The sequence below is a fragment of the Electrophorus electricus genome, chromosome 1 (assembly GCF_013358815.1).
Source record: "Electrophorus electricus isolate fEleEle1 chromosome 1, fEleEle1.pri, whole genome shotgun sequence".
NCBI lineage: Eukaryota > Metazoa > Chordata > Actinopteri > Gymnotiformes > Gymnotidae > Electrophorus > Electrophorus electricus.
This window is the reverse complement of record NC_049535.1, coordinates 35,803,800-35,831,299: the sequence shown is the minus strand read 5'-3', so window position 1 is coordinate 35,831,299 and position 27,500 is coordinate 35,803,800. Positions and strand designations below refer to the sequence as shown.

Genomic DNA, 27,500 nt, shown 5'->3' with positions numbered 1-27,500 from the left:
GCACGTCTCACAGTTTCTGAGCTCGCGCAAGTCTCACAGTTTCTGAGCTCGTGCATGTCTCACAGTTTCTGAGCTCGTGCATCTCATGGTTTCTCAGCTTGCACACGTCTCATGGATTCTGAGCTCGTGCACGTCTCACGGATTCTGAGCTCATGCATGTCTCAGTTTCTGAGCAGTTTTTATTCCCTGTCCTGCAGAGATCATCATCTCTCTATCAGCTAGAACCGGCTCATGTCTTCGTATTTCACACACAGATGCCAATAGTATAATATTCTGCAGAAATCCAGTCATACAGTTCCTGCATGGCAAGCAGTATTACAATAAAACGTAATACAAACTGTCTCAGGCGTCATGCCAGGTGCATGACCCCATGGAGCTACATCAGCTAGAACACTGCACAGAATTCCTCATACTCATCTCAGTCTGTGCAAGTAAACATAATGGGTTTGATTTTCAAACGCTAAAGTAAACTTGGTTTTATACTAGACCATGTATTGATGGTTATTATTATTTTTCACTCAGTAGTTGATCTAATATCACAGTATGTCAAAGCTAAAGCCAAACTATTCTACACACAAATGACAAAAACTGTTCATTGAATAATCATATCACTTTTAACTGCAGCTTCTGGGTTGCGAAAGTCCTGAGACACCCAACACAACACTTCAGAAAGCAGTTCTCTAAGGCTTGGCTTGAATCTCAGCAGTGCCACGTGCTACACATGGCTGTATTCCCAGTCAGGAAGCAATGGAGACATGCAGTGATCCTATCAGTGATCCGCACGCAGCTTACATAATTCACACTTGAACACAATGGAACACTTGGGAACACTGCAAGGAGCGAAATATGCAAGAGGCATATCATACCTCATATACCTCATATCCCATACAGTACGACAGAGGCATACCTCATATACCTCCTATACCTCATATACCTAATGTACCTCATACGTCCTATAACACATTTCTCCTATACCTCATACACCTCATATACCTCATACACCTCATACACCTCATATACCTCATATCCCATACAGTACAACAGACATACTTCATATACCTCCTATAGCTCATATACCTAATGTACCTCATACCTGCTATGCCGCATTCCTCCTATACCTCATACCTCATATACCTCATGCTTCATATACCTCATACACCTCATATCCCACACAGTTTGACAGTGGCATACCTCATATACCTCACACCTCATATACCTCATAGCCCATACAGTGGAAACCCATGAAGCACCAAATGCACAGTTCTTGTGCTGATGTTGCTTCCAGATTGGAGACCTGTAGTGATGCAGAAGACAGAGCTAGAGACATTTTTACTTCAGCATATGGCAGCCTCATTGGTGTGGTCTCCCTCTTCATGGTGGAACTGTTGGTAGCCTCGCTCTGTGAGTTGGTGTGGTTGACCTCTTCATGGTGGAACTGTTGGTAGCCTCGCTCTGTGAGTTGGTGTGGTTGACCTCTTCATGGTGGAACTGTTGGTAGCCTTGCTCTGTGAGTTGGTGTGGTCTCCCTCTTCATGGTGGAACTGTTGATAGCCTCACTCTGTGAGTTGGTGTGGTTGACCTCTTCATGGTGGAACTGTTGGTAGCCTCGCTCTGTGAGTTGGTGTGGTTGACCTCTTCATGGTGGAACTGTTGGTAGCCTTGCTCTGTGAGTTGGTGTGGTCTCCCTCTTCATGGTGGAACTGTTGATAGCCTCACTCTGTGAGTTGGTGTGGTTGACCTCTTCATGGCTGGGCTGTTGGTAGCCTCGCTCTGTGAGATGGTGTGGTCTCCCTCTTCATGGTGGAACTGTTGATAGCCTCACTCTGTGAGTTGGTGTGGTTGACCTCTTCATGGCTGGGCTGTTGGTAGCCTCGCTCTGTGAGTTGGTGTGGTTGACCTCTTCAATGTCACTGATCCCTTCAGTACGACCCTTTCTACTGCCAATGTCCCTCTATGGAGAGTGCATATGGGTGTGGCTGAATAATTTGACATTAATCATTAGGAGGCGTGTCCACATACTTTAGCCACGCAGCACACTGGTGCTTTGGGCAATGGTGAAGGTACTGGACTAGTAATCAGAAGGTTGCCAGTTCAAGTCCCACCACTGCCAAGCAAGTCCCTTAACCCTCAATGTCAGAAAAAGGCATGATATCGAATGAGTTCTCGTAAGACCTTTGGCTTTTAATGTCCGCTGTGCAGTGAAGATATTTCAGCCTCCTTATGCTGGTGAGGGTGGAGAAGAGAGCCCTCACCTGTATGATGAGGGTGGAGAAGGGAACCCTCACCTGTCTGATGAAAGTGGAGTAAGGTGCCCTCACCTGTATGATGAGGCTGGTGTAAGGTGCCCTCACCTGTATGATGGGTTTCTTCCCACTGTAGACAGTGTGGTCGTTCACCATGCTGACGATGGCTACGCCCAGGTTACAGCGGATGCCGAAGGAGATACAGAAGCCAAGGCCAGAGAGGATGGCGATGATGTAGCGCCGTGGCAATCCGAAACATGTGCAGTCCACCACGGGCAGCTCCTTCTCCTGCACCAGCTCCGGACGGCCCTCCGCCGACAGCTCGATGGTCTCCCCATCCGCCTGACGCTTCTCGAGGATCCTGTGAGTGGAAGGAGAGCGTATACCACAGGAAACAGGCTAAAAACACACTAGTACACCATTAAACAAACCTGGACATACAAATCAGAACAGAGCAACTCCTACCGTGACTCTTTGTTTATTTACTTCCTGGTTGTCATTTCCATCTGCTTGTTTGTTTTGGCTTCTCTGTTCCACCCTCTTTTTTAGTGTTCCCCCCTGTTATCATTTTCAGCTGTCTCTTGTTTAGTTCTAATTATCATGTGTATTTATACCCCATGTTTCCTTGACAGTCATTGACATTTCAGCTCTGGTCTTGTTATGTTTTCGAGTGTGTGTTGCCACCGTGTAGCGGTATGTTTTGGTTTGTTTAGTGTGGGTCTCTTCCCTGTTAATTTTCTGAGCTCTGTTTCTTCATTATGTCTCGTGTCCATATTTGTTCTACGACTCTGCACTTTTTAATGCCCCTGACGTAGGATTCCTTCTCATTGTTTTCATCCGTCTCACCATCTCTCCAGATTACAGCAGGGCAATATTACAACAGCAAGACAATGTCTTTTCTTAACTTTGAAATGCCAAAACGTATTTTGTGGGTGTAGTTCTTTCTAGGGTTGGGATGATGTGTCAACAACATGTCAAATGACAAATTTGAAAAAAAATAACATGAGTTGAAATGAAACCAACCAGCTGTCTGTTCAAGCCAAATCAATAGCAGAAATAAAAACAGCAGCAGAAGGATGAGAAACTCATGGTGCTCTGTACCGAAGCACAAGAGGTCAAAGGCCAAACCCCCAGCAGCACATGCCTGCAAAGTTGGAGGCCAAGCCACAGACCGGAAATGGTGCCGTGACCCCTGCAGGAACATGGTGAAGGACAGCGGGGCTCCATTTCACTGAGTGGGTTCCAAAAGCACCTCAAACGGGCCTGAACGAGAAGGAAATCTGACTGTTCTCTGATCAGACCAACAACTCTGTGATCTTGGAAGGATTCTTCATCTTGACAGACTGCCACGTCAGTGCTGCAGGTTCATATTATATGTGTGTGCAGGAGGCGCGTTTGAAAAAAGGCTGTAATGGTGGGTATCTGCTGTAGCTGTCTACCTAGTACATCTACTACAGGGAGAACAAGAGACTGCATGACAGAGGGAGCATAGGATCTCAGTACATAGCAGGACATGGGAGGAGTCTCAGTACATAGCAGGACATGGGAGGAGTCTCAGTACATAGCAGGACATGGGATGTGTCTCAGTACATAGCAGGACATGGGAGGAGTCTCAGTACATAGCAGGACATGGGAGGAGTCTCAGTACATAGCAGGACATGGGAGGTGTCTCAATCAACATCAGGACATGGGAGGTGTCTCAGTCAATATCAGGACATGGGAGGAGTCTCAGTACATAGCAGGACATGGGAGGAGTCTCAGTACATAGCATGACATGGGAGGAGTCTCAGTACATAGCAGGACATGGGAGGTGTCTCAGTCAACATCAGGACATGGGAGGTGTCTCAATCAACATCAAGACATTGGTGTTAAGTAGAGGCCTGAAAAGAGACCATCTGGGTACTGCAACCTGCCCTACTACATGCCTGAACATAGACACACACACACACACAGACACACCTTGTGATTGATTAACTGAGGAGTACATGTTTTAAAGCCACGCCCTAAAGCCACGCCCTACAGCCCCACCCACCACTTCTGTCTACTCCAGCCTCACCTTCCCCACAGATAACTCCACATGTGCCCGGTTGTCTGTTTCTGTCATAGGGAAGAGCGCATAATTACAGCAAAGCCTGACTGGAGGCCCACCAGAGCACATATGCTACCTCCTCCTCCCCATCTTACTCTGTGTGTGCATGTCCTGGAGGTTATTTGGGTCTGTGTGTGTATTTGGGTCCACACACCACAGATCATCTGCAGCTTACGCCATAGCACACCATAGAGGTCTGTAACAACTAACCATTACACACACACACACACACACACACCTACACACACACACACACACACACACACACACACACACACACACCCCCACAAGCACTGACAGAATCTCCCTGCCCTGATTTTCCTACGTCAGCATATAACCATATTGCAATGTTCTTTTTTGGTGCCAACATTTGCAATACACTCTTACATCTCTCTCTCTCTCTCTCTCTCTCTCTCTCTCTCTCACACACACACACACACACACCACACACACACACACACACACACACACACACAGTCTTTGTACGAGTCACATGAACTAAGGAATAACATTAATTAAGACTGCAGCAGGAAGTGTTTGTCCTTGAAGGAGAGACCAAGCTTCTTTTATCTAAAGTTTTATCCTAGTTTCTAAACGTTGATATAAATGAAGCAAATAAAGAGCCCTCACTGTTACAGCATTTATCTGACACTTCTATCCAACAGTGGCAACTTCGCAGTGGTGGGGCTTGAACTAGCAACCTTCTTTACAAGTCAAGCACCTTAACAACTGAGCTACTCACTAACTGTTCCCATACTCTTCCCATACTCTTCCCATACTCTTCCCTCACTGCTTAGGAATGATTACAATCTGGATTTGTCATTTCCTCATAGAACACATCCTAGTACAGTACAGTAGGATAGAGTTCAACATACCAATGAACTAGAATACTGTAGAATACAGGAATTAATGCTCATACCTAGAAGTACAAAATACAATGAGGTCTACCTTAAACAATGATAAGTGCAATAAACAAGAAGTGCTAGAGTTTGTTAAACAACATCAGTGTAATAAACAACCCTACAATAAGTACTAATTTAGTAAGTCAGCATAGGAGCAGGGTCAGATGTCTTTTAAATATTCTGCAAATAGATGATTCTTCAGTCTGTGTTGGAAGACTGCAAGGGACTCTGCTGTCTGGAAAGCAAGTGGGAGTTCATTCCACCATCTTGGAGCCAGGACAGAAAATAGTCTCCATGCTTGTCTCCATGAGACCTGAAGCACGGTGTTTCAAGCTGAGCCATACTTGAGGGTCACAGTACTCGAGGAATGAGATATTAGAGAATGAGATATTAGAGAATGGCCAGAAGAATTTTCCATTTGCTTGCTTAACTCTCTTTATGTGTTTTGTGTTTATTCGGTCGGTTGGTCGGTCGGTCTCTCTCTCTCACGCGCACACACACACACAACACACACACACACACACACACACACACACACACACACACACACACACACACACACACACACACACACACACACACACACACACATTCTCTCTCTCTCTCTCTCTCTCACACACACACACATTCTCTCTCTCTCTCTCTTTCTGTCTCTCTCTCTCTCTTTCACACACACACACACACACACACACACACACACACACACACACACCACACACACACACACACACACACTTCCCTTTAATCTCACCATAAGAGGATAAGGTTGAGCAGTAAAAGATTGCATAATCCCTCTGTCCTCTCTGTCTGTTCAACAGTCCATCATCCATCTTCTGATCAGTGTGATCAGTGATCAGTGCACTCATCTATCAGTCCTGGACATGGTGAGCAGCTGTATGACACACACTTCACCTTCATTCTTTGGGATGCTGCGCTTCTCTGTCTTTAATGAAACACTGTAGTCATTTGTAATGATACTGAAATGAGGGACAGATTAAACCAGTGGAAATCCACAAATCCCTCCCTCCCTCCCTCCCTCTCTATCTATCTATCTCTCTATCTATCTATCTCTGTCTATCTGTCTATCTATCTATCTATCTATCTATCTATCTATCTATCTATCTATCTATCTATCTATCTATCTGTCTATCAAAACACTCATCTATCTATCTATCCATCTATCCATCTATCTATCTATCTATCTATCTATCTATCTATCTATCTATCTATCTATCTATCTATCTATCTATCTATCTATCTATCTATCTATCTGTCTGTCTGTCTGTCTGTCTCTGTGTGTTTTAAACCAAATCCCCACCCCCCCCTGCCTCCAGTGAACAGATTGGGTCGCAGTGGGAATGTGTTACCCAGGAGAGACCTCCCTCCTACCTATCTCTCTCTCTCTCTCTCTCTCACACACACACTCTCGCACACATGCATGCACTCACTCGCTCACTCGCATGCACTCATGCGTGCACACAAACACACACACAAACCCACCACCAATAGCAGCGTGGCTTCCATACAGAATCCTTCAAAACACACACACACCACACACACATACACACGCCACACACACATGACCTTTACATGTATCAGATAGGCATGAACCAAGTTGATATTTCCAAACCCCATTAGAAATGCATCATGTATAAATAAATAGTGAGTAAATCAGTGAGTGATCAGTGAGTAAATACCCCTGTGTGGTGTATATTGATGAGGTGATCAGTGATTGGTGGAGGAAAATGCCCCTGCGTGGTGTGTATTGAGGAGGTGATCAGTGATTGGTGGAATAAAGTACCCTTTAAATCATCCTCACTAATGCTTAAAACAGTCAATAAATGACAGCGTCTCCCTAAACTTTGTTTCAGTATATTACGTCTCCTTCTGTTGGACATTTAGATCACGACTGACGTTCAGACGCCTTTAGAAATGAAAGCTAAAGTGTGTGTGTGAGTGTGTGTGTGAGTGTGTGTGAGAGAGAGTGTGTGTGTGTGTGAGTGTGTGTGTGTGTGAGAGATTGTGTGTGTGTGTGTGTGTGTGTGTGTGTGAGAGAGAGTGTGTGTGTGTGTGTGGCAGAGCATGGTGTGGCAGATGAAAGAATGAGTGAGCGAAGGATGAGAGGTGAGGCAGTACAGAGGGATGAGGAAGATGAGTGTGTGAATGCCAGGAGGTGGGGCGAGAAAGACAGCAAGGTGGAGAAAAGAGAGAGGTGGGCGTAGAGGCTGGAGAGAAGGGTGGAGGAACAGGTGTGTGTGTGTGGTGTGGTGTGTGTGAGTGAGTGTGTTTGTGTTTGTGTGAGTGAGTGAGTTTGTGTGTTAGTGAGTGTGAGTGAGTGCGTTAGTGAGTGTGTGTGTGAACAGGACTCAAACCCTCAGCCTCCTACACTGAAGTCAGTGGTGTAACCAGAGGGGTGTATTCCTGGAACAGCTAAGACACTACACAGGAACCGAGCTCCCAGGCCTCTGGTGGAGGACCCGAGCTCCCAGGAGAAAGAGAGCGAGCTTTTATATATGATTTATTTGTGCATTTTAAAATTACGCGCAGATTCTGAATTACATTGGTGTTCGCGTGCGCCCACAGAATGGTTTGACGGGTGGGGCGTTTAAGCGAGATACGGCGTGCGCGCAGGAGTTAGGACGCGGCGTTTGTGCGCATGTGCGCTATGCATGTTTCATAATGAACCATGTTAGGACGGGACTGAAATCTGCAGTCCCTACGCCAAATGCCACGCCAAAACACAGACATCTGTCCTATCAGCAAGCATTCAGCGTGCGGCATTGAAATGACTTCAGGTGTTAAATCCTCGAGTACAGGTATGCTTCATCATATCGCTCTAGGCAAAGGGGAAATAGAATCCTTCCAATCTTTATCGAGCGATGTTTGTAAACTGAATTTTTACCTCCCGGGTCGAATTTGTCGGAGTTTATTTATTTCGGTCACTTTACATAACAACTAAATCAAATTATAATATAGTGACTCAACTACGCTTTAACTTTCAATTTTGATACAATATTTGCTCATAATATCTGACTAATAGAGTAATTGTGAACAGCGTCGCGCAGTGATTAACGTTTCCGATGTTTCAGCACCGGATCCATGTTTCGAGTATCATTTCTGGGATTTCTTGAGGGCGACCCGTGACTCCTCTGCTCGACCTCGTTCTGTTCTTATTTGACAAAGTTGTTTGGAATAAGGTCTCACGTCGATCTGCGCCGGAAGACTATGTAAGCAGTGATACCTCGCGCTTAGGTGACGTTAAAGGTGAACTACTTTCTCGCAGCAGAACGCGCAGGAACGACGAAAAGTGAGCAGCCGCGGCCCCGCGTGGTCACCGGGTCCTCCGCGAGCCTAATCTCGTCCATCTGGACAGTCTTCAGAATCTGCCAGTACGCGCGCATTGCAAACGGAAGATTATGTAAGAACAGCTCTGACTAAGATCACGACATTCTCTTTCACCCAACAACTTCTGTCTACCTACACACACACACACGCACGCACGCACGCGCGCAGGAGAAAGTAGTGGTACGGAGTGTTTTATCCTAATGAACGGAGCTGTCTCTCTGTTCGTTGTAGCCCGCGTTGCACACACCATCGGAGCCCCAGATATTCGTGTTTTCTCCTCACACGTTTCGCATAACCGTGCCATACGTTACTTTTGACCGATAAACGTGCAGTGAGGCGACAGAGACTTAAAAGAGAAAATGTTTGGAAAAGTGCCTTCAGGAAAAGTTCGGGTTTTAGTGGACGCGTGGCGCGGCGCGGCGCGGAGTGCGCACTTACCTGTGTATCTTTCCCAGGGTTTTCCCCGCCACAGCCTTGAAGCGGTCCGGACGGATCTCCATCCTCGCGGCTCCCAAATTCGGCCGGTGTAATGCTGTCCCGCGCGCACTCACCGCTCGAGCGCGCTGGCCTCTGGGTCTTTCTCACCCTCTCACTTACTCACGCACTCTTTTTTCCGCTTCGAACTGTCACACCGTTGGTCCTGCAGCCCCCCGACGCACGCACACACACACACACACACACACAACACACACACACACACACACACACACACACACACACACACACACACACACCTCCTCCACACAGGACGCGCGCACGGCGCACAAGCGCACCAGACCTCCAGGCTTCGTAACTAGATCTCTCGCGCTATCCATGGTCCTGAACTAGATTCATTAGGGTTTGGGGGTTTTAAGGGTTTATTCTCTAGATTTCTGGGGGTTTTAGGGGTTTATTCTCTAGATTTGGGGGTTTTAGGGGTTTATTCTCTAGATTTCTGGGGGTTTATTCTCTAGATTTTGGGGGTTTTAGGGGTTTATTCTCTAGATTTCTGGGGGTTTATTCTCTAGATTTTGGGGGGGTTTAGGGGTTTATTCTCTAGATTTTGGGGGTTTTAGGGGTTTATTCTCTAGATTTCTGGGGGTTTATTCTCTAGATTTTGGTGGGTTTTAGGGGTTTATTCTCTAGAAGTGCCGCTTTCAGTGTCAGTTACTTGCTTTGCTTTTGTAGTCTCTGGCAGTTGTGATTTGTGTAGTATTTAAATGTGTTTAAATACGTTAACTGTTGAGATTTTGTCCCCCGGGTGAACCTCTTTACGGAGGGCCATCTTTCAGTATGTCGTGTTTATCGAATTTAAGCGGCGCTTAATATTTAGTTTGAATTGTCCTTCCTCTTGCCAGTAGTTCCACATTTCTGCAGGACGGATTGACCCGGAGCGTAATCCGCCTGTAGGTCGTTTTAGTTTCTAGTGAATTTTTTAATTTCTCTAAAGCTGCGTGAGAACGTCCGTTATAAAAGCGAAAATATAAATACGTTTGAACCGAATCTTTGGTTTGACCAGAGAACAGCCGAACCCACTCGTTTTGCCTTCTGAATGTGGCTTACTTACTGTGGTCTTATATTGTTATCTGCTATATTCGAGCCACAGACCTGCGGCGCAGGTGGCCACGTAGCGGCGTGCACGTTAGCAGCAGCAGTGTCGTGACCCCAGTATGCAAATATGCGAGCGTCTACGTTATTTAATCCAAACGCTCTTGCATGACTAGAAAGCGGGTAGGATTATAGAATGTAGGACAAACTTTGCACTTCAAACTATACGTTTATTTCATTTGTTAAAACGCGGCCAGCAAAACGATACAACCTCTTTCTTCTCCCCCATACACACTCACACAAACAAAGAATATGCATGAGACACAAACAGCTACTGAAATGGAATCAAGCCGAGATATAGTTTTTGGGGGATTTTTTTTTTTTTTTTTTGGGGGGGGGGGGGGGGGCACAATAATTCCACAATAATTCACAACTCAATGTGTTAGGTTGGGTGACTCAATTAAATTGTTTTCTGTAGAGACCAAGCATGTATCTATTCACAGGATATTTGTCACTCCTGGACATAACCTGCCTTAAGTGTCCACCGTCTGTGTGTGTGTGTGTGTGTGTGTGTGTGTGAGAGAGAGAGAGAGAGATACAGGCGCTCCTGTACTGCCAGCTCCGTGCTGAGTTATAGGATCTGGCTTCTGGGAGGGTGAGACTCACAGCTCGGTCCTTCTGGGCTCCAGGCTCCCAGTAACAGAACTGCGTCTCACTGTTCTTAACAGGCAGGAGTGTGAGGGCGTGTTCACGGCTGTCCGCTCTGACTCAGCACATGGCTCCACTCCATTCTGAGCCCTGATTGGTCTGCTGCTTCTTCTCAGCGCGACTTCTTGTGGTTTTGGGTATTTTTGTCAGGAGGAATCATGCAGCTTCTAAAAGGAGAAGGAGGTTCTGTAATGGACACACATTTCTAGCACAGTCACCACGAACAGGCTGTTGCAGAACATGGGAATCTTAGGACGGAGTACTTAGTCCATCTTACTCACTCCACCTACGTCCACACCACCATTACTCTGGTAATGTGTAATAAACTAAACAAGGAGAAAATAAATAGAATACAATCAGAATGTTCTCTCACACACACAGATGGACAGAAACAGCAGAGTTATTAGAAGCCTTCCTGTGCTTTCAACTACAGTACACTGAAATGATCTAAAAATAATGTATTGCAGTGTACTCACTCCCCATAGCATGTCTGTATGTTCATCTCGTATGTTTACTGAGGTGGCCTGTAATGGCACTATTTGGCACTGGGGCTGTTCCTTCAAATCTGGGGTGTTTATATTTAAGAGTGCCGAGGTAACTAGAACAATGGCAGCACTGAGCCCTGCACAATGAGCAGCAGCTGTGGAAGCAGGACCTGGAAGGACGTTAAAGTCCGTACACACACGGGACGCTGACGATATGGAATACGCAAACCAAACGGTGGGAATTTGTCACTTACAAAATAGTGGGGTTTCTAAAAATCAACTATTATTGCATTGTGGTCTGATTTCTGACAAATGTAAAATATTTCATTTGAAAATAAGAGCCTGCACATGGTGAGGGCCAAACGCGTACCACACTGACATGGGCAGAGAGGTCTGACAAGTCAAGAAAGGAGAGACGATGGGAGGAGCCTGCACAAGAACAACTGACACCAGATACACAAGATGCAAGAAAGACAAAAAACATGTAAAAGAAAAAAAATGAAGAACGACTACATGGATATAAGAAGTGAGACAGAAGAAGTTCTCTCAGTTACTGTAGGACACCAGTTACACGGGCTTGTGACTGGGGTATCCAACACTACTGGTAAGCACTGGGGGACGTGGGGTATCCAACACTACTGGTAAGCACTGGGGGACGTGGGGTATCCAACACTACTGGTAAGCACTGGGGGACGTGGGGTATCCAACACTACTGGTAAGCACTGGGGGAAGTCGAGAAAAGCTGCGTGCAGACTGGGAGCTTCATTGCCTGCAGCGCTCACATGAATAGTGCACTCTTGTGGAGGCCTGCAGTACATCATTACAGCTCATGAACAACGTAAGTCCGTCCAATACAATCGGTCCAGCGACATCCAATAAACAGGCCCTTCTCCCCGCGTGACTCCGCCTCCAGAACAAGGCCTTACTGCTCCGTGTCCTGAAACCTCAGATGTCTCGAGTCTTTAGTGTCTCTGTCCTTCCTCACACCTCAGTGTCGTCTTCCTCCCCATCTTCCTGTTGTGGGAGGAGCCTGTATTGGTCCACCCCCTGTGGCAGGAACGTGCTCTGGGACAGGGTGCCATCCTCATCCACTAGGCAACGATGGCTGCTGGACTCAGCAGAATTGCATTTGGAGTATGCCGTGGGTTGCTCAGCCACACCCCCCTGCTCACCTGCTCTGCCCCACCTGTGTGTGATGAGTGAGTACAGGTACATAGCAGGAACTGGGAGACAGGCTGTCACGATGAGCAAACAGAGCATCACCAGTGCCCAACCGGGATACTCCAGACTAGTCTCCGCTCCCTGGGGGAAAAGCACAAAGTTTATGATTCTATTAAACTCACTTTGAACGCTGACCTACCACATACCCATCAGTCATAAAAGTAATGAAGTTTGTTTTTAATAACAGCACAGAGAACATTACAGGTCATTTCAGGTCATTACAGGTCTATGAGGACAAATTACACCTTTGGATGGATGCAAAGTAATCTGAACCCCACTATAATTCTGAATGTGAGATTATCTTTATCACACTGCTATGTGAGCAGGGATTTCTTAGTAATGAACATTTTATTGAAGGTCCACACACACACACACACACACAAAAAAAAGACAAAGTAATTCTCTTGCATTTCCTGCAGATGTGAAACAACGTCTTATCGATAATACCGTGTTATAGCTTGACCTTTAGGTTAAGTACTGAATTATAGCTTGACCTTTAGGTTAAGTACTGAATTATATCTTGACCTTTTGTCCTTTAGGTTAAGCACTAATTTTCTATCTTGACCTTTAGGTTACAGGGAGCCCGTTGCTGAATGGGTCCCACAGGAGCAGAGACTTGTCACAGCTGCTCAGGGAGCGCCCCTCTCTTGTTAGCAGCTAACTGTGCGAGTCTCCTCGTCTCAGTGACCCACGTCCCCTCAACAGAGGAAACGTCCGAGACCCTGATGTTCAGCTCGGAACAGACTGAGAACGTTGTGTTTAGGACTTCAAACATAATCAGTAGAGTATAATCCCACCGGTTTATCCCAGGCTGATCTAGTGCTGGTGACGGTACAGTGGTCTTTCTCTGGAACTGTGTCGCTTGTGAAGCTCTCACCAGGGGAGTTAACTCACCACTAACTAACTCCTGGTCTCATCTCTCACCTCACAACCAAGAAACAATACGTCTCATATGTTTTCAATTGATATCTGAGTAGTACCAGATCAACGAGGAAGAGGGAATTCCCCCTTCACTTTCATATACGCTTGTAACATCTTTATTTCTGAATAGTTTTCTCTGAAACAGGAGTTGGGAGAATTCAGAGGACGGTGGGGTATTAGCAGGCATTTTTAATGAGGAGAGCTCTAAATAGCCATTCATGAATCACACAAACGTTCTTATGTTACAGACAGTCGGTGCTGAAGACATTATATAACTTGGACCCAGTTCCCTTGTTCAGAGCCTGTCACTTTGGAAAGTGTGTGTGTGCGCAAGCGTGTGTGTTACCGTGGTGTGGTTCCATGCAGTGTAACTGGGCCATCTGAAGACCATGCGCAGGAGACTAGCCGTCAGCAGGCTCAGCATAGCCAGCACGCACACATACTTCCACATGTACTTATACACCACCGGGGGGCGCCAATTCAGCATCACCTCCACATCATCCAGAAATCTGCAGTTCAACAGATTCAGTCAAGATGATTCTCGCTGTACAACTACAGGCAACAAAATGCAAGCAATAACAATACATAGAACATTTATATATTATATATAATATTTATATATTTATTGTACAATAATTCTAAAAATATTTTGAAGGTGGTTTCAGTCGTACCGGTCAGCACCGTAGATCCACGCGACGCTGACCGTCTCAAAGACGACGACGATTATCAGAGGCAGAGTGGCAGAGTAGTCGTCGAACATGGTGACGAAATAGTTCCCACTGCGCTGAGTGAAGATCAGGCCCAGGAAGAAGCCCAGCATGCAGACACAGACTGCACACAACGGCACAGGGGTGCTGGATTGACAGCTCAACACTGACCACACACTGCTTGTACATGTATGTTTGTACTGTATGTACAACATGGCTGCGCGTCAGTTTGTATTTGAGTGAATATGAACGAACGTGTGTGTGCGCGCGTGCAAAAGTGTGTGTATGTGATTGTGTGTGAGCAAGTGTATGCGAGTGTGTGTGACTGAACCTGTGAAGATGGTCTTGTGACGACCCAGCAGTTTAAAGTTGTCCATGAGGGGTGTGAGGATTCCCTGCATGGTGCCGAACATGGTGGACATGCCGAGGTTGAGAAGCATGAGGAAGAACAGGGCTGACCAAAAGGGGCTGGCAGGGAAGAGGCTCATGGCCTCGGTGAAGGCAATGAACGCCAGTCCAGTGCCCTCCACGCCCTGCCCAGGAGAACACAGAGGTGAGCGCAGGACCTGGCACGGTCACGTTCCAAAAAAATGAAACTACCTTAACGGACAACTAGAAGCATGAGAAGAAAAAGTGTTTGTGTGTCATCTTCAGTCGTGCAAGAGAGTGGACTTTACCTTGATCATCTCTCTCTCCAGGTCACAGTCGGTGAAGTTTGACCCCAGTAGGCTTCCGTACTGGCTGTACCACTCCCTGTACTTGTGCAGCAGGATGGATCTGGGCTCGGACGTGTTGAACGACGGGAACCGGTGCTGAGAGTCCGGAGTTGACATTCCTACCATCGTAGCTACATTCCTGCATTTACATTTAGGCATTTATTAGACACTTTTATCCAAATTACAATTAGAACTTGAGTAATTGAGGGTTAAGGGTCTTGCTCAGGGGCCCAACAGTGGCAGCTTGGCAGTGATGGGACTTGAACCTTCTGATTACTAGTGCACTGAGCACCACTGCCCATAAAAAAAATAATAAAAAAAAAAGCAACACACACACACACACACACACACACACACACACACACACACACACACACTCACTCACTCACTCGGCCACACACTCCAGAGCGACGTTCTTGGCCCGGAAGCCAAGGACCATGAAGATGACGAGGGAGGCCAGAACTGAGGTCATGAAGTTGATAGCAGAGACCATGATGGCGTCGCGGTGGCAGTTGTTGTGGACAGGGTTGTAGGACGAGTAGGCGATCACAGAGCCATAACCCAGACCGAGCGCGAAGAACACCTGAGTGGCAGCCTGGCGCCACACCTGCACCTCACGCCAAATCTGCAGCTAGAGCGCGACACGCAGGTGACACGGATTGGATTAACATGACAATAACAAGGGTCAGGGTACAACTTCTTACCTTAGGTTTAGGATTAGGGTTAAGGGTCAGGCTAGTCTTGCTTACCTAAGGGTTAGGGTTAAGGGTCAGGGTTACCTTAGGGTAGAACATATAAATGATGCCCTCAGTGGCTCCATCCAGCATCAGGCCTCTGATCAGAAAACAGACTAGCACAGCATACGGGAAAATGGAGGAAAAGTACATCACCTGGAGGAAGACACACGCACGGAAAGACAACACGTAATCAGGACTTCTGTTGCTTTGTTTTCCATTGCATACATTTGGAATGTTAACACTAGATATTCCAAGGACACAGTTTAAGGGTGTGAATTTGGCAACTGCAACATGAACAAATGAGTGTGTGTGTGTTTGCCAGCATCTTACTGATAGACCACATGGTACACAGTACCTTGGCTGATGATTTTATGCCCTTTATCATGGCGAGAGAGACCAGGGTCCAGGCTGCTAGTAGGCAGCCCGTTATGACGGGGTTCAACTGTCCAGACTGCTCTAGAGAGTCAGAGATGTCCAGAGCCTTCCGGAACCAGAAGAATGAGGTGGGAGAACTAGCAGCACACTCCTTCACTGAGAGAGAGAGAGAGAGAGAGAGAGAGAGAGAGAGAGAGAGAGAGAGAGAGAGAGAGAGAGAGAGAGAGAGAGAGAGAGAGAGAGAGAGAGAGAGAGAGAGAGAGAGAGAGAGAGAGAGAGAGAGAGAGAGAGAGAGAGAGATGTTTGTGAAGTGGGAAAACAAAGGTCAGCATTTGAGCTGTTTGAACAAGAATGGACAATCAGGAAAGAAAACATCAGAACACTCAGACAAGCCGAACCTATGTGACGAATAAACCAAACTTGAAACTTGAAACCATGACAACACACAGACTGCCTCCATGAACAGACTGTAGGACTGAGTAAAAAAGAACACATTTATCCAAACACAAGACTACAAACCACGAGACTACGGAAGGCCTGCGTGGGTGTGAATGTGTATTTGAAATAAACTGGAATGATATCACATGCATTTGCTTTGTGCACAACACACCTGTCAGGTTGCCACCTGGTTCCACAGGACACTTTTGCCATGGTAACGGGTATTGGAAAGAGTTCCCAAAATAAAAGAGCGCCCAGGCAATGATCACATTATAGTACAGAGCCACAAAGAAACATACCTGCATGAATATGAGAGAGAGAGGCGCAGTCAGAACAGATCACACACACACACACATCCAAGGTCACTGTTTCTCAAAAGACTTTGGGAGTTGAAGTGACGTAGCTGATTGAAGTGCAGTAGAATATCTGCAGCTCTGCTGTTCATGGACTTTATTTCTGCTAAGTGATGCAGGCAGCTACAGCCCCCTGCCTCCGTTTCATACTGAGACTCACCTGTCAGCCGAGCTCAGAGACTGTTCCTGTGAACCACGCAATAGCTCTACTGCACTGTGTGTGTGCGTTACCATGCAGCTGGAGTAGCCGATCCCAGCGAGGCGTGGGGAGATGTGCTTCCAGACTCCGATGCTGCCCTGGCGGATACTCTGGCCAGCAGCCAGTTCCATGAAGAAGAGGGGAACTCCCACCCCCATCAGCAACACTACATACAACAGTAGGAAGGCCCCTGCACCCAGAGAGAGACGAGGACACAGACTTAGAGTGCAGAGACCCAGGGACTGTACACACTCTGAAGCACAAACCACGAGTAATTACACTGTACCGTGTCACTGATGTTTGTCAGGGGGTATTGGGTATATAAACATTCCAGCACCACATTCCCTACACATACCCAATACCCTCAAAGCACTACCACACACCCCTCCACACCTCTACCAGCCTGTGTTGCTCATACCAGACAGGACAAATTCTGAACCACCAGAGTGATACCAACCCAACACCTCATAGCCACCCGCCAACAGCCCAGTCTGGGATGTTTTAATCGTTTAACACACTGTTAGTGGTCCAGGTTAGGACATGCACTGCGCCAGCACACAGCTGGAGCTCATCTGAGACAGAGTCCCATAAACAGAGATGATATTCTGTTTGCTAGCAGTGACCTGGCCACTCTCCTCTGACCCCAGGAGCCACTAACCTTCTCCGTTCACAGGGTCAGGGATATCTGGGAAATGTTTGCTCTTTACACTATTCCTGTAAACCTGGGAAAGGCTGGTGTGAGGAAGTCTGGGCATAGTGCCAACGCAGGTCTGTCATCCTCTCAGATCGGGGGTTTAAGCAATAAACTGGCAACTCAAGTGTGCATTCAAGGCAACCGAATTGAGACATTTTCATATGAAATGTACAATACGTAGAGCCAAAGGGAATTTTAACTCTGTGGTACCAGGGTGTCACTATGACTGATGTTAAAGACATCAAAAAATCCACACAGTCACAATCACACATTCTGAAGGAGGAGGTAGACAGGTGTCTGTGTGTGGTGGCAGAGACAGGGAAATTCACACACACACACACACACACACACACACACACACACACACACACACACACACACACACACACACACACACACACACACACGTTTCTCCTCCATTCTGGTGGCAGAGATGGGGGAATCCACACATACGCGCACACGCACACACACACACACATACCTCCTCCGTTCTGGTGGCAGAGATAGGGGAATCTCCACACGTTGCCCAGGCCCACGCTGAAGCCCACCTGGGCCAAGACGTATTGCAGCTTGCTGTCCCACGTAGGACGCTCCTCCCCCTGCCCCGCCTCTCCAGCAGGCTCCGCCCCATCTCTAGACACTAGGGCTGTTGCCGAGTAGCTCTCTGTCAATCCAGGACCTCCCTCGTCGCTAGGCAACTGAGACTTCTCCATCTAGGACAAAGAGAGGATTTTTGAAAATTTGGGAATCTCAAGGACTTCAGTTGTGATATTTTAGAGAATAAACATGGCTAGTATTATGAGTCCTTGGGTAACACCCTGGATTGCTGCGTTGCTGATTATGGAACCGTGTATTCTGCACATTACGTAAGGATGTCTTCAGTAGTACTCATCTGTCATCTGAGCTTCTAGGCACCAGTAACGTGCACCATAGTGAAAGCAGCTCTCTAATAATGACCGAGGAGACGTGCACCTCGGTTTCCTTCTCTTCAGAAGATTACAGCACTGTAGACCAGTGTGGACATGGATTATGCAACACCAAGTTGTGAAAGTTCCCTGCTTGAGTTTGCAATGAAGGTGCCTCCTTGTTCAAACACTAACTGCTGCAGGGACACCGAGTGCCCCAGAGAGAGAGAGGGAGGGAGGGAGAGAGGGAGAGAGAGGGAGAGAGGGATGTGAAGAACAAAACCAGCTCCACCTCATGCTCTCTCTGTGATGGTCTCTCCTCTCCCCACTCTCTGTGATGGTCTCTCCTCTCCCCACTCTCTGTGATGGTCTCTCCTCTCCCCACTCTCTGTGATGGTCTCTCCTCTCCCCACTCTCTGTGATGGTCTCTCCTCTCCCCACTCTCTGTGATGGTCTCTCCTCTCCCCACTCTCTGTGATGGTCTCTCCTCTCCCCACTCTCTGTGATGGTCTCTCCTCTCCCCACTCTCTGTGATGGTCTCTCCTCTCCCCACTCTCTGTGATGGTCTCTCCTCTCCCCACTCTCTGTGATGGTCTCGCTCCTCATTTTCAGCAGCTGTTTTGATCGCCTTCCTCTCCGTCATCTTTCCTTGGCTCCTTCACCCAGTCTCTCTCCTCAGAGGGTCATATGAAGGGTTAATCGATTGCTTTTTCTGTAAATGGTTTAGACTCCTTACTCCTTCTTCTCCAACCTCACAGGTCACAGGTCTCCCTCTTTCCTTTAAAGTTTGCTGTTTCCAGTATATAGCTACCCCGGCAGTGATGGAGGACCAGAAAACACCACCTCGTCCGGTGGAAACACTCTTATTTAACAGAGAAATAACAACAGGGAAAGGACTGACTAACAAGGGAACAGCGCTGCTCCCACACAGACAGAGCGAGGGGCAGCGGTCCTTTCTGCGATGCGGGTTGTAGAAACACACTTGTGTCTCTGGTGAAAGCAACGGCCCCCAGCTTTGCGAGTCACACACATCTTTAATGAGCACTGGTGCACAGCACGAAGGCAGTGATGGAGTTTCTCAACATCCCCCTCAAACACCAAACACCAGCTCTGTGGGTGTCCAGAACCTGCATCAGGAGAGCTGGATGTCCAGCCAGATGCAGACCTCAGTCATGTCCGGCGACTTGTGTGCTCCTGGTTTCTGTGGTGCAGCTCAGGCACTTCACTGAGTCCGCACACGCCTCAGATCACACAGTCAAGCAGTCCACGGACACGAGAACACAGCAGTTCCTCATATAGGTGGTGAGAGAGGAGCCTAGGACATCCACGATGGACCTTCACTGCAGGAAGTGGAGAGACTGAAGAGGGGAGTGTAACTGCTGCAGCTTCGTGGAAGCCCATATTAATCTTCTAACATCTAGGGAAGGCTGTGGCTTCAAAAGAGCACAGTAGTACATTTTCTCTACTTGTCGGGTTGCATTAACGCATGTGTGATTTGGAGGTGTTTTTACATTAAACCAACGGAGTCAGCACACACGTTATTTTAGGTATTAATCGCCAAATGTTTCGCAATGGAGATTGTGTGTGAATTAAAGTGACAGAAGGGCAGGTTTTGCAGACCTGAACACAACAAGGATCATCTGTAGACGTAGAGGTTGTTCTGAACCTCCTCAACCAATAGAATGACACGGTCCAGCATTGCCATTTGGTTTTAATTAGGCCTGTTCGGTTTTCTCTTGTTCTTGTGTCTTCTTCCAGGCTGTGCTAACACCTCTGATTGTGCGCTGCCAAATTTCAGTTTAGTTTCAGTTCTTTTCCCAGTAACCTTAGATTTTTTAAAATATGTGAACTCACCATGATTATCGTAAACATTTACCAAACACAAATGTCTTCTTTAAATGTTATATCTTTCAGTGTTTAGTTATTCATGTAAATTTTCATAGCAAATTTCCTGCAAAACACAGGAAAGAGAGAGCGGGAGGGAGGGAGGGAGGGAGGGAGGGAGGGAGAGAGAGAGCGGGAGGGAGGGAGGGAGGGAGGGAGGGAGAGAGAGCGGGAGGGAGGGAGGGAGGGAGAGAGAGAGCGGGAGGGAAGGAGGGAGAGCGAGAGGGAGGGAGGGAGGGAGAGAGAGCGGGAGGGAGGGAGGGAGGGAGAGAGAGCGGGAGGGAGGGAGGGAGGGAGAGAGAGAGCGGGAGGGAGGGAGGGTGAGGGAGAGAGGGAGGGAGAGAGAACGAGAGCGGGAGGGAGGGAGAGAGAACGGGAGGGAGGGAGGGAGAGAGAACGGGAGGGAGGGAGAGAGAGCGGGAGGGAGGGAGGGAGGGAGGGAGAGAGAACGGGAGGGAGGGAGAGAGAGAGCGGGAGGGAGGGAGGGAGAGAGAACGGGAGGGAGGGAGGGGGAGAGCGGGAGGGAGGGAGGGAGGGGGAGAGCGGGAGGGAGGGGGAGGGAGAGCGGGAGGGAGGGGGAGAGAGAGCGGGAGGGAGGGGGAGAGAGAGCGGGAGGGAGGGGGAGAGGGAGGGAGAGAGGGAGGGTCTCTGCGTCAGAGGCCCTAGGGGAGCCTATTAACCTTATTGACGAAACAGACCGTGCTGTTACCTGGACATCATAACATGACAGGACCCCACACCTAAATGGCCTAATTAATGTCCAGTGTGCCACCACGCTGCCCTCTGTTAGGGCTCAACTTGATCCACAGACCCTCGAGACCACTCTTCTCTGTCCTGGAACCCAGGAAGTGCTGGAATGAACTTCCACTTGCTGTCTTCAAAGAGTAAAGACTCACCTTTTCACTGGGACTGTAAGAAGTTAAAGAAGACTTTAAAAACATTTACTGTCTTCTGTTCCACTCTAGCCAGGATGTCAGCCTTTTGGTATTCTACAAAGCGCTTCTGTGTGCCCTGGACAAGGCTGTGCCAGTGCTGTGAGTGTGAAGGTGAAGACGCAGGGGCAAGAAGAATGTCAGAGCTGACAGAACTGGGATGTTCTCCAGGTAACCTCCTGCCTGTATGGGAGTGAGTTCTGTGGTCATTCTATCCAGCTCTCCCAGGAATAACACAAGCCCTTTGACATCTGTCTCCTCTGTTTCTATATATAACGCAAGTGAGCAGTGTCACAGCACGTGTTCGGGGATTTCTCACGCCCATACGAACGACGGAGGTGGACTCCGAGAGCCACAACGCTTTCCGTCCAGGACTACCTTCACAACCGCGTAACCATGGATACTGTTGCTCACGTACTCAAAATGACAATATAAGCGTTATGTAACGTAGTTGTTGCTCCGTTTAATTTCTTTCGATGAACACCACTGTCCTCACGCGCCGCTGATTGGCTCTGAGGCTGCGTCTCTGCGTGCGTCTACTGGAGGCCGTTTTTAGCGAGCTGCACAAAGTGTGTGTGTGTGTGTGTGTGTGTGTGTGTGTGTGTGTGTGTGTTCGAATACACCTTGAAAAAGCAGGCGTTGATGGCTGGACTTTTATCTGTGCGCTACAGCTGCTTGTAGCGGCTGTTTGAAGTCATCACCCAACATCGTAGAAAGTGTTTGTTCACAGTTAATGACAATGAAACACCCCACCTCATTTCACACTCGCTTTTTAAAAGTTGGCGACGTTACATGAGGCCAGTGGGCCTGTTCCGACAGACTGGCTGAACCGTGCGTGGTTATGTTCAGCTCTACAGAAACATAATCGCACGGTGCAAATCTGCACGTTTACACATTTGTTTCCAAACATCCGGAGTCTTTAAACCGTCCGTTTAAGCCCAGCCAAGGGAAGCGGAAAACTACAGAATGTACGCTTACTGGTGTAAATAAAGTTATATTTACACGACGCTATCGTGTTGTGGAAACTGCGAGACGTCCGCGCACAGGGACTGGAGGAATGCGCTCGTGCCAGCTGCTTACCTCGACGCGCGCGGGGCAGTTGTCCGTCGCACCGCACTTTGTCTGGACTTTCCGCACCCGCCTCCTCTCCGTTAGCTCGGTGTTACCGTCTGTCTCTGCTCGGGGAAAGAAAGACGTAACCGTAGCTTTACATGGAGCTAACGCCACGTCGGTAGCGTTAGAACCCACCACTCCGACGGTCGTGAAACTTAAGACCTCGTGCGCTCGGGTGCTCGCTCATTGGACCACCGTTACCGGGCGGGACGCCCCGAGCGCGAGGAACCCCGCCTTCCCCGCGCAGCGCAGGCTGTAGCGGGCTGCCGGGCTCGTGGGACCGAAGGACGCTGGAAAGCGCGCTGGGTGTAAGCACGCGGGGGTAAGGAAGCCAGGGGTCCTGTATGGAGCTTTCTGCCTGGGCCGAGGTGCGCGTGTGGAGAGCTCTGTACACTTTCGTACCCTACTGGCAGGTATTTGGGTATCACTTCCCTCTGCATGCAGGGTAGCCTGCGCCCGGTAATAACGTACACAGTACACTTACTCCCCCCCCCCGCGAGACACTGCTGCCCGCAGCCTTCCACGCGAGGGCGCCCGCACCGTGCAGGAACGAGCTTGACACAGCGACACATTCCTCCACTTCATTCCTCACCTCTGTCACTATTGGACATTACTAGTCAATATTTCAGTGCCCACCACTCAGTTCTATAAACAAGAAAAACGCAGTAGCTTTTCCTGTACACATTAAACCACATTAAAAGTTCATTGCTTTTACTATTTCAGCCAAAGCAAAGATTTTATTTTCAAGGTTTCTTACTATTTCATACAGGACAAAAAAATAAATAAATGGTGTAATAGATTAGGAAAATGTGATAATGAGTATATAGATTTAGATAAGCAACTGAATGGGTCAGATTCTACATGTCTGACATTCGATAGAGATGTCGGGGTCCAGAGTAGTTTGTCTGCCTCCAGAAGAGTTTGTTTGCATCCAGAAGAGTTTGTCTGGGTCCAAAGAGTTTCTTTGTAGGGTCCAGCGAAATGGAGATGGTTTCACTGCTACTGGTTTGCATGAATGTTGGTAAAAAGTATCACCACCGCTGTTATCTGATTCTTATATGATTTCCAGTAAAAAAATAAACAGCACGAAGTGGTCACACATGTCCCGGAGTGTTAGTGAATCATTGTTTCTGCTCTATAAACACGTATGTCCCGTGTCACAATGTTTCTGTTCTATAAACACGTATGTCCCGTGTCGCAGTGTTTCTGCTCTATAAACACGTATGTCCGTGTCACAGTGTTTCTGCTCTATAAACACGTATGTCCGTGTCACAGTGTTTCTGCTCTATAAACACGTATGTCCGTGTCACAGTGTTTCTGCTCTGTAAACACGTATGTCCGTGTCACAGTGTTTCTGCTCTATAAACACGTATGTCCGTGTCACAGTGTTTCTGCTCTATAAACACGTATGTCCGTGTCACAGTGTTTCTGCTCTGTAAACACGTATGTCCGTGTCACAGTGTTTCTGCTCTATAAACACGTATGTCCGTGTCACAGTGTTTCTGCTCTATAAACACGTATGTCCCGTGTCACAGTGTTTCTGCTCTGTAAACACGTATGTCCGTGTCACAGTGTTTCTGCTCTGTAAACACGTATGTCCCGTGTCACAGTGTTTCTGCTCTGTAAACACGTATGTCCCGTGTCACAGTGTTTCTGCTCTGTAAACACGTATGTCCGTGTCACAGTGTTTCTGCTCTGTAAACACGTATGTCCCGTGTCACAGTGTTTCTGCTCTGTAAACACGTATGTCCCGTGTCACAGTGTTTCTGCTCTGTAAACACGTATGTCCCGTGTCACAGTGTTTCTGCTCTATAAACACGTATGTCCGTGTCACACTGTTTCTGCTCTATAAACACGTATGTCCGTGTCACAGTGTTTCTGCTCTATAAACACGTATGTCCGTGTCACACTGTTTCTGCTCTATAAACACGTATGTCCCGTGTCACAGTGTTTCTCTATAAATACGTATGTCCCGTGTCACAGTGTTTCTGCTCTATAAACACGTATGTCCCGTGTCACAGTGTTCCTGCTCTATAAACACGTATGTCTGTGTCACAGTGTTTCTGCTCTATAAACACGTATGTCCCGTGTCACAGTGTTTCTTTATAAACACGTATGTACGTGTCACAGTGTTTCTGCTCTATAAACATGTATGTCCCGTGTCACAGTGTTTCTGCTCTATAAACACGTATGTCCCGTGTCACAGTGTTTCTTTATAAACACGTATGTACGTGTCACAGTGTTTCTGCTCTATAAACACGTATGTCCCGTGTCACAGTGTTTCTTTATAAACACGTATGTACGTGTCACAGTGTTTCTGCTCTATAAACACGTATGTCCCGTGTCACAGTGTTTCTGCTCTATAAACACGTATGTCCCGTGTCACAGTGTTTCTTTATAAACACGTATGTACGTGTCACAGTGTTTCTGCTCTATAAACACGTATGTCCCGTGTCACAGTGTTTCTGCTCTATAAACACGTATGTCCGTGTCACAGTGTTTCTGCTCTATAAACACGTATGTCTGTGTCACAGTGTTTCTGCTCTATAAACACGTATGTCCCGTGTCACAGTGTTTCTGCTCTATAAACACGTATGTCTGTGTCACAGTGTTTCTGCTCTATAAACACGTATGTCCCGTGTCACAGTGTTTCTTTATAAACACGTATGTACGTGTCACAGTGTTTCTGCTCTATAAACACGTATGTCCCGTGTCACAGTGTTTCTTTATAAACACGTATGTACGTGTCACAGTGTTTCTGCTCTATAAACACGTATGTCCCGTGTCACAGTGTTTCTGCTCTATAAACACGTATGTCCCGTGTCACAGTGTTTCTTTATAAACACGTATGTACGTGTCACAGTGTTTCTGCTCTATAAACACGTATGTCCCGTGTCACAGTGTTTCTGCTCTATAAACACGTATGTCCGTGTCACAGTGTTTCTGCTCTATAAACACGTATGTCTGTGTCACAGTGTTTCTGCTCTATAAACACGTATGTCCCGTGTCACAGTGTTTCTGCTCTATAAACACGTATGTCTGTGTCACAGTGTTTCTGCTCTATAAACACGTATGTCCCGTGTCACAGTGTTTCTTTATAAACACGTATGTACGTGTCACAGTGTTTCTGCTCTATAAACACGTATGTCTGTATCACAGTGTTTCTGCTCCTTGTCTTGCCAGTTCTTGCTTTTGGTTTTGTTTTTTGTTTTTGCGTGCCTCTGTGCTTCGCGCTTTGTGGGGCTACTGTCGTGATTGGCTGCCCTCCTACTGTCCCTGTCTCCATGGTTACCCTGTCTCGTGTTTTTTTTTCCTTTACTTCCTTGTTACATTTTCTCTGCTTCTTATGATTTGCACCTGTGTCTTGTTGGTGTTTATTAGACTGTGTATTTATTCGCAGTGTGCTGTCTTGTGGCTGGTTATTGTAATCCAGGTCTTGTTGTGATTCCTAGCATGGGTGTTAATCCTGGACACTGTTTGTGTTTTCTCTGCATGGTTTGTTATTCACTAGTGTTGTATTCTTATCGCTGTGTGTGTTTTTGTTATAACTTGCTGTTTTTGTCATTGTGTGTTTAGTTCCTTTCAGTTCATCACATGTTCCTGGACTCTACATGTTGGCTGTATGACCCTGAACTGTTAGAATGATTACAACTCTGCACTTGCCCATAATAAATCTCGTGTTTCTCAGCATATGTGTCCACCTCCTAACCGCTCAACGTGACAGTTTGTTTGTGGTTTTTTAGTATACACCAATAAACATGTTTTAGGAATACAAAAACATGAAAAATTCCTGAATATAGTATTTTTGGCCTGCACTGTTTTGAAATGTCTTGGTGTGTAATAACTGTGTTTATACACCGGCCAGCTTTGTGTGTCGTTTGATAGAGTGTTTTGAGCAGATTAAATAGTTTTGAGTTGATTCTATCTTATATTTATAGGGAAAAGAAGAGATTTCAGGAAATGTATTTCACCAACTCAGAAAAACACTAATAGTGAAGCACTGAGGTAATGGAATTGTTGTAATGCCATGAATAGAGAGAGCGAGAACTGGACAGACAGGTTGGACTGCACACTCACCACACGCAGCTCCGCAGTGACATGAAAGCAGGTGTGTATGCGCACGTGTAGGTGTGTGGAAATCATTATGGGTGGAAGTGTGAGAATAAATACACTTCTAAACAATAAAGAACGTAAGTCATTTTATCTGTCACTACTTTAGTTTTGTTGCTGTGGGTGAGGCAGTGAGTCAAAATACACACCCACACACACACACAGAGAGAGGGGGGGTGAGAGAGAGAGAGAGAGAGAGAGAGAGAGAGAGAGAGAGAGAGAGAGAGAGAGAGAGAGAGAGAGAGAGAGAGAGAACTTGGCAGAAACCAGACAGGTGTTCTTGTTCGTCTAGTTTCTGTGTTTCTCTAGTAGACGTAAACAAGGACGCGAGACACACGTACACTTAAGGTAAGAATCTGACAGAAAATGTTTACATTCTTAAATTTAGTTACATTACCTGCTACTGAAAATGTAAATGGAAGGATTGCGAGGTGGAGTGGTTGAGTAACATTTGAACAGACTTCAAAAGGGCTTTTGTTGCATGTGACCAGTCTTCCAAACCCTAAACTTCACATCCCTTCGCATTTCCCTGCCGTATGTGTGTATGTTATGAAGACGGACAGCCTGTGGGTTACATTTACATTCACATGTTCTGTATTAGCAGACGCTGTTGTCCTGAAAGCTTTACAAAAGTGCTTTGTCATTTCCTCATTTAACACATCCTAGTACAGTACAGTAGGATAGAGTCCAACATACCAATGAACTAGAATACTGTAGAATACAGGAATCAGTGCTGATGACTAGAAGTGCTAGAAGTACTACAAAAACTTTATCATACAAGTGTAATAACAGACATTACCAATCAATACCAGACAATATCAGTGAATACCAGACATTACCAATCAATACCAGATAATTAGTGCAGGAGTGATCAGTTACTCAGGAGCAGTTCAATT

At 47.0% G+C, this 27,500-nt stretch overlaps 3 protein-coding genes across 5 annotated transcripts in view; 1 reads left to right on the top strand and 2 right to left on the bottom strand.

The window, feature by feature from the left end:
- The window catches only part of slc17a7a (solute carrier family 17 member 7a), a 22,622-nt gene extending 13,385 nt beyond the window's left edge, over positions 1-9,237 (bottom strand). The window contains exons 1-2 of one of the 2 annotated variants that reach the window (XM_035533697.1): positions 9,018-9,237; positions 2,352-2,604 (exon numbers count right to left, since the gene is read on the bottom strand). In XM_035533697.1, the coding sequence (XP_035389590.1) occupies positions 2,352-2,604; positions 9,018-9,079 (315 nt within the window). In that variant the 5' untranslated portion in view covers positions 9,080-9,237. The remainder of the gene's footprint in view (positions 1-2,351; positions 2,605-9,017) is intronic. The other variant, XM_035533691.1, reaches the window with a different exon arrangement.
- Positions 9,238-10,315: 1,078 nt separating this feature from the next.
- On the bottom strand, positions 10,316-22,852 carry slc6a16a (solute carrier family 6 member 16a). The gene is made up of 12 exons (XM_035527732.1): positions 22,462-22,852; positions 18,142-18,373; positions 16,999-17,156; positions 16,587-16,713; positions 15,957-16,132; positions 15,644-15,754; positions 15,254-15,495; positions 14,826-15,003; positions 14,480-14,681; positions 14,113-14,272; positions 13,788-13,950; positions 10,316-12,601 (listed from the first exon to the last, which is right to left on the bottom strand). The coding sequence occupies exons 2-12, from the start codon at positions 18,371-18,373 to the stop codon at positions 12,281-12,283; spliced, it is 2,070 nt and encodes a 689-aa protein (XP_035383625.1). The 5' UTR covers positions 22,462-22,852; the 3' UTR covers positions 10,316-12,280.
- Positions 22,853-26,864: 4,012 nt separating this feature from the next.
- eps8l1a (eps8 like 1a) overlaps positions 26,865-27,500 on the top strand; it is a 13,140-nt gene continuing 12,504 nt past the window's right edge. For both annotated transcript variants that reach the window (XM_035530364.1, XM_035530359.1), the window contains exon 1: positions 26,865-26,952. The gene's annotated coding sequence lies outside the window, so the exon portion shown is untranslated. The remainder of the gene's footprint in view (positions 26,953-27,500) is intronic.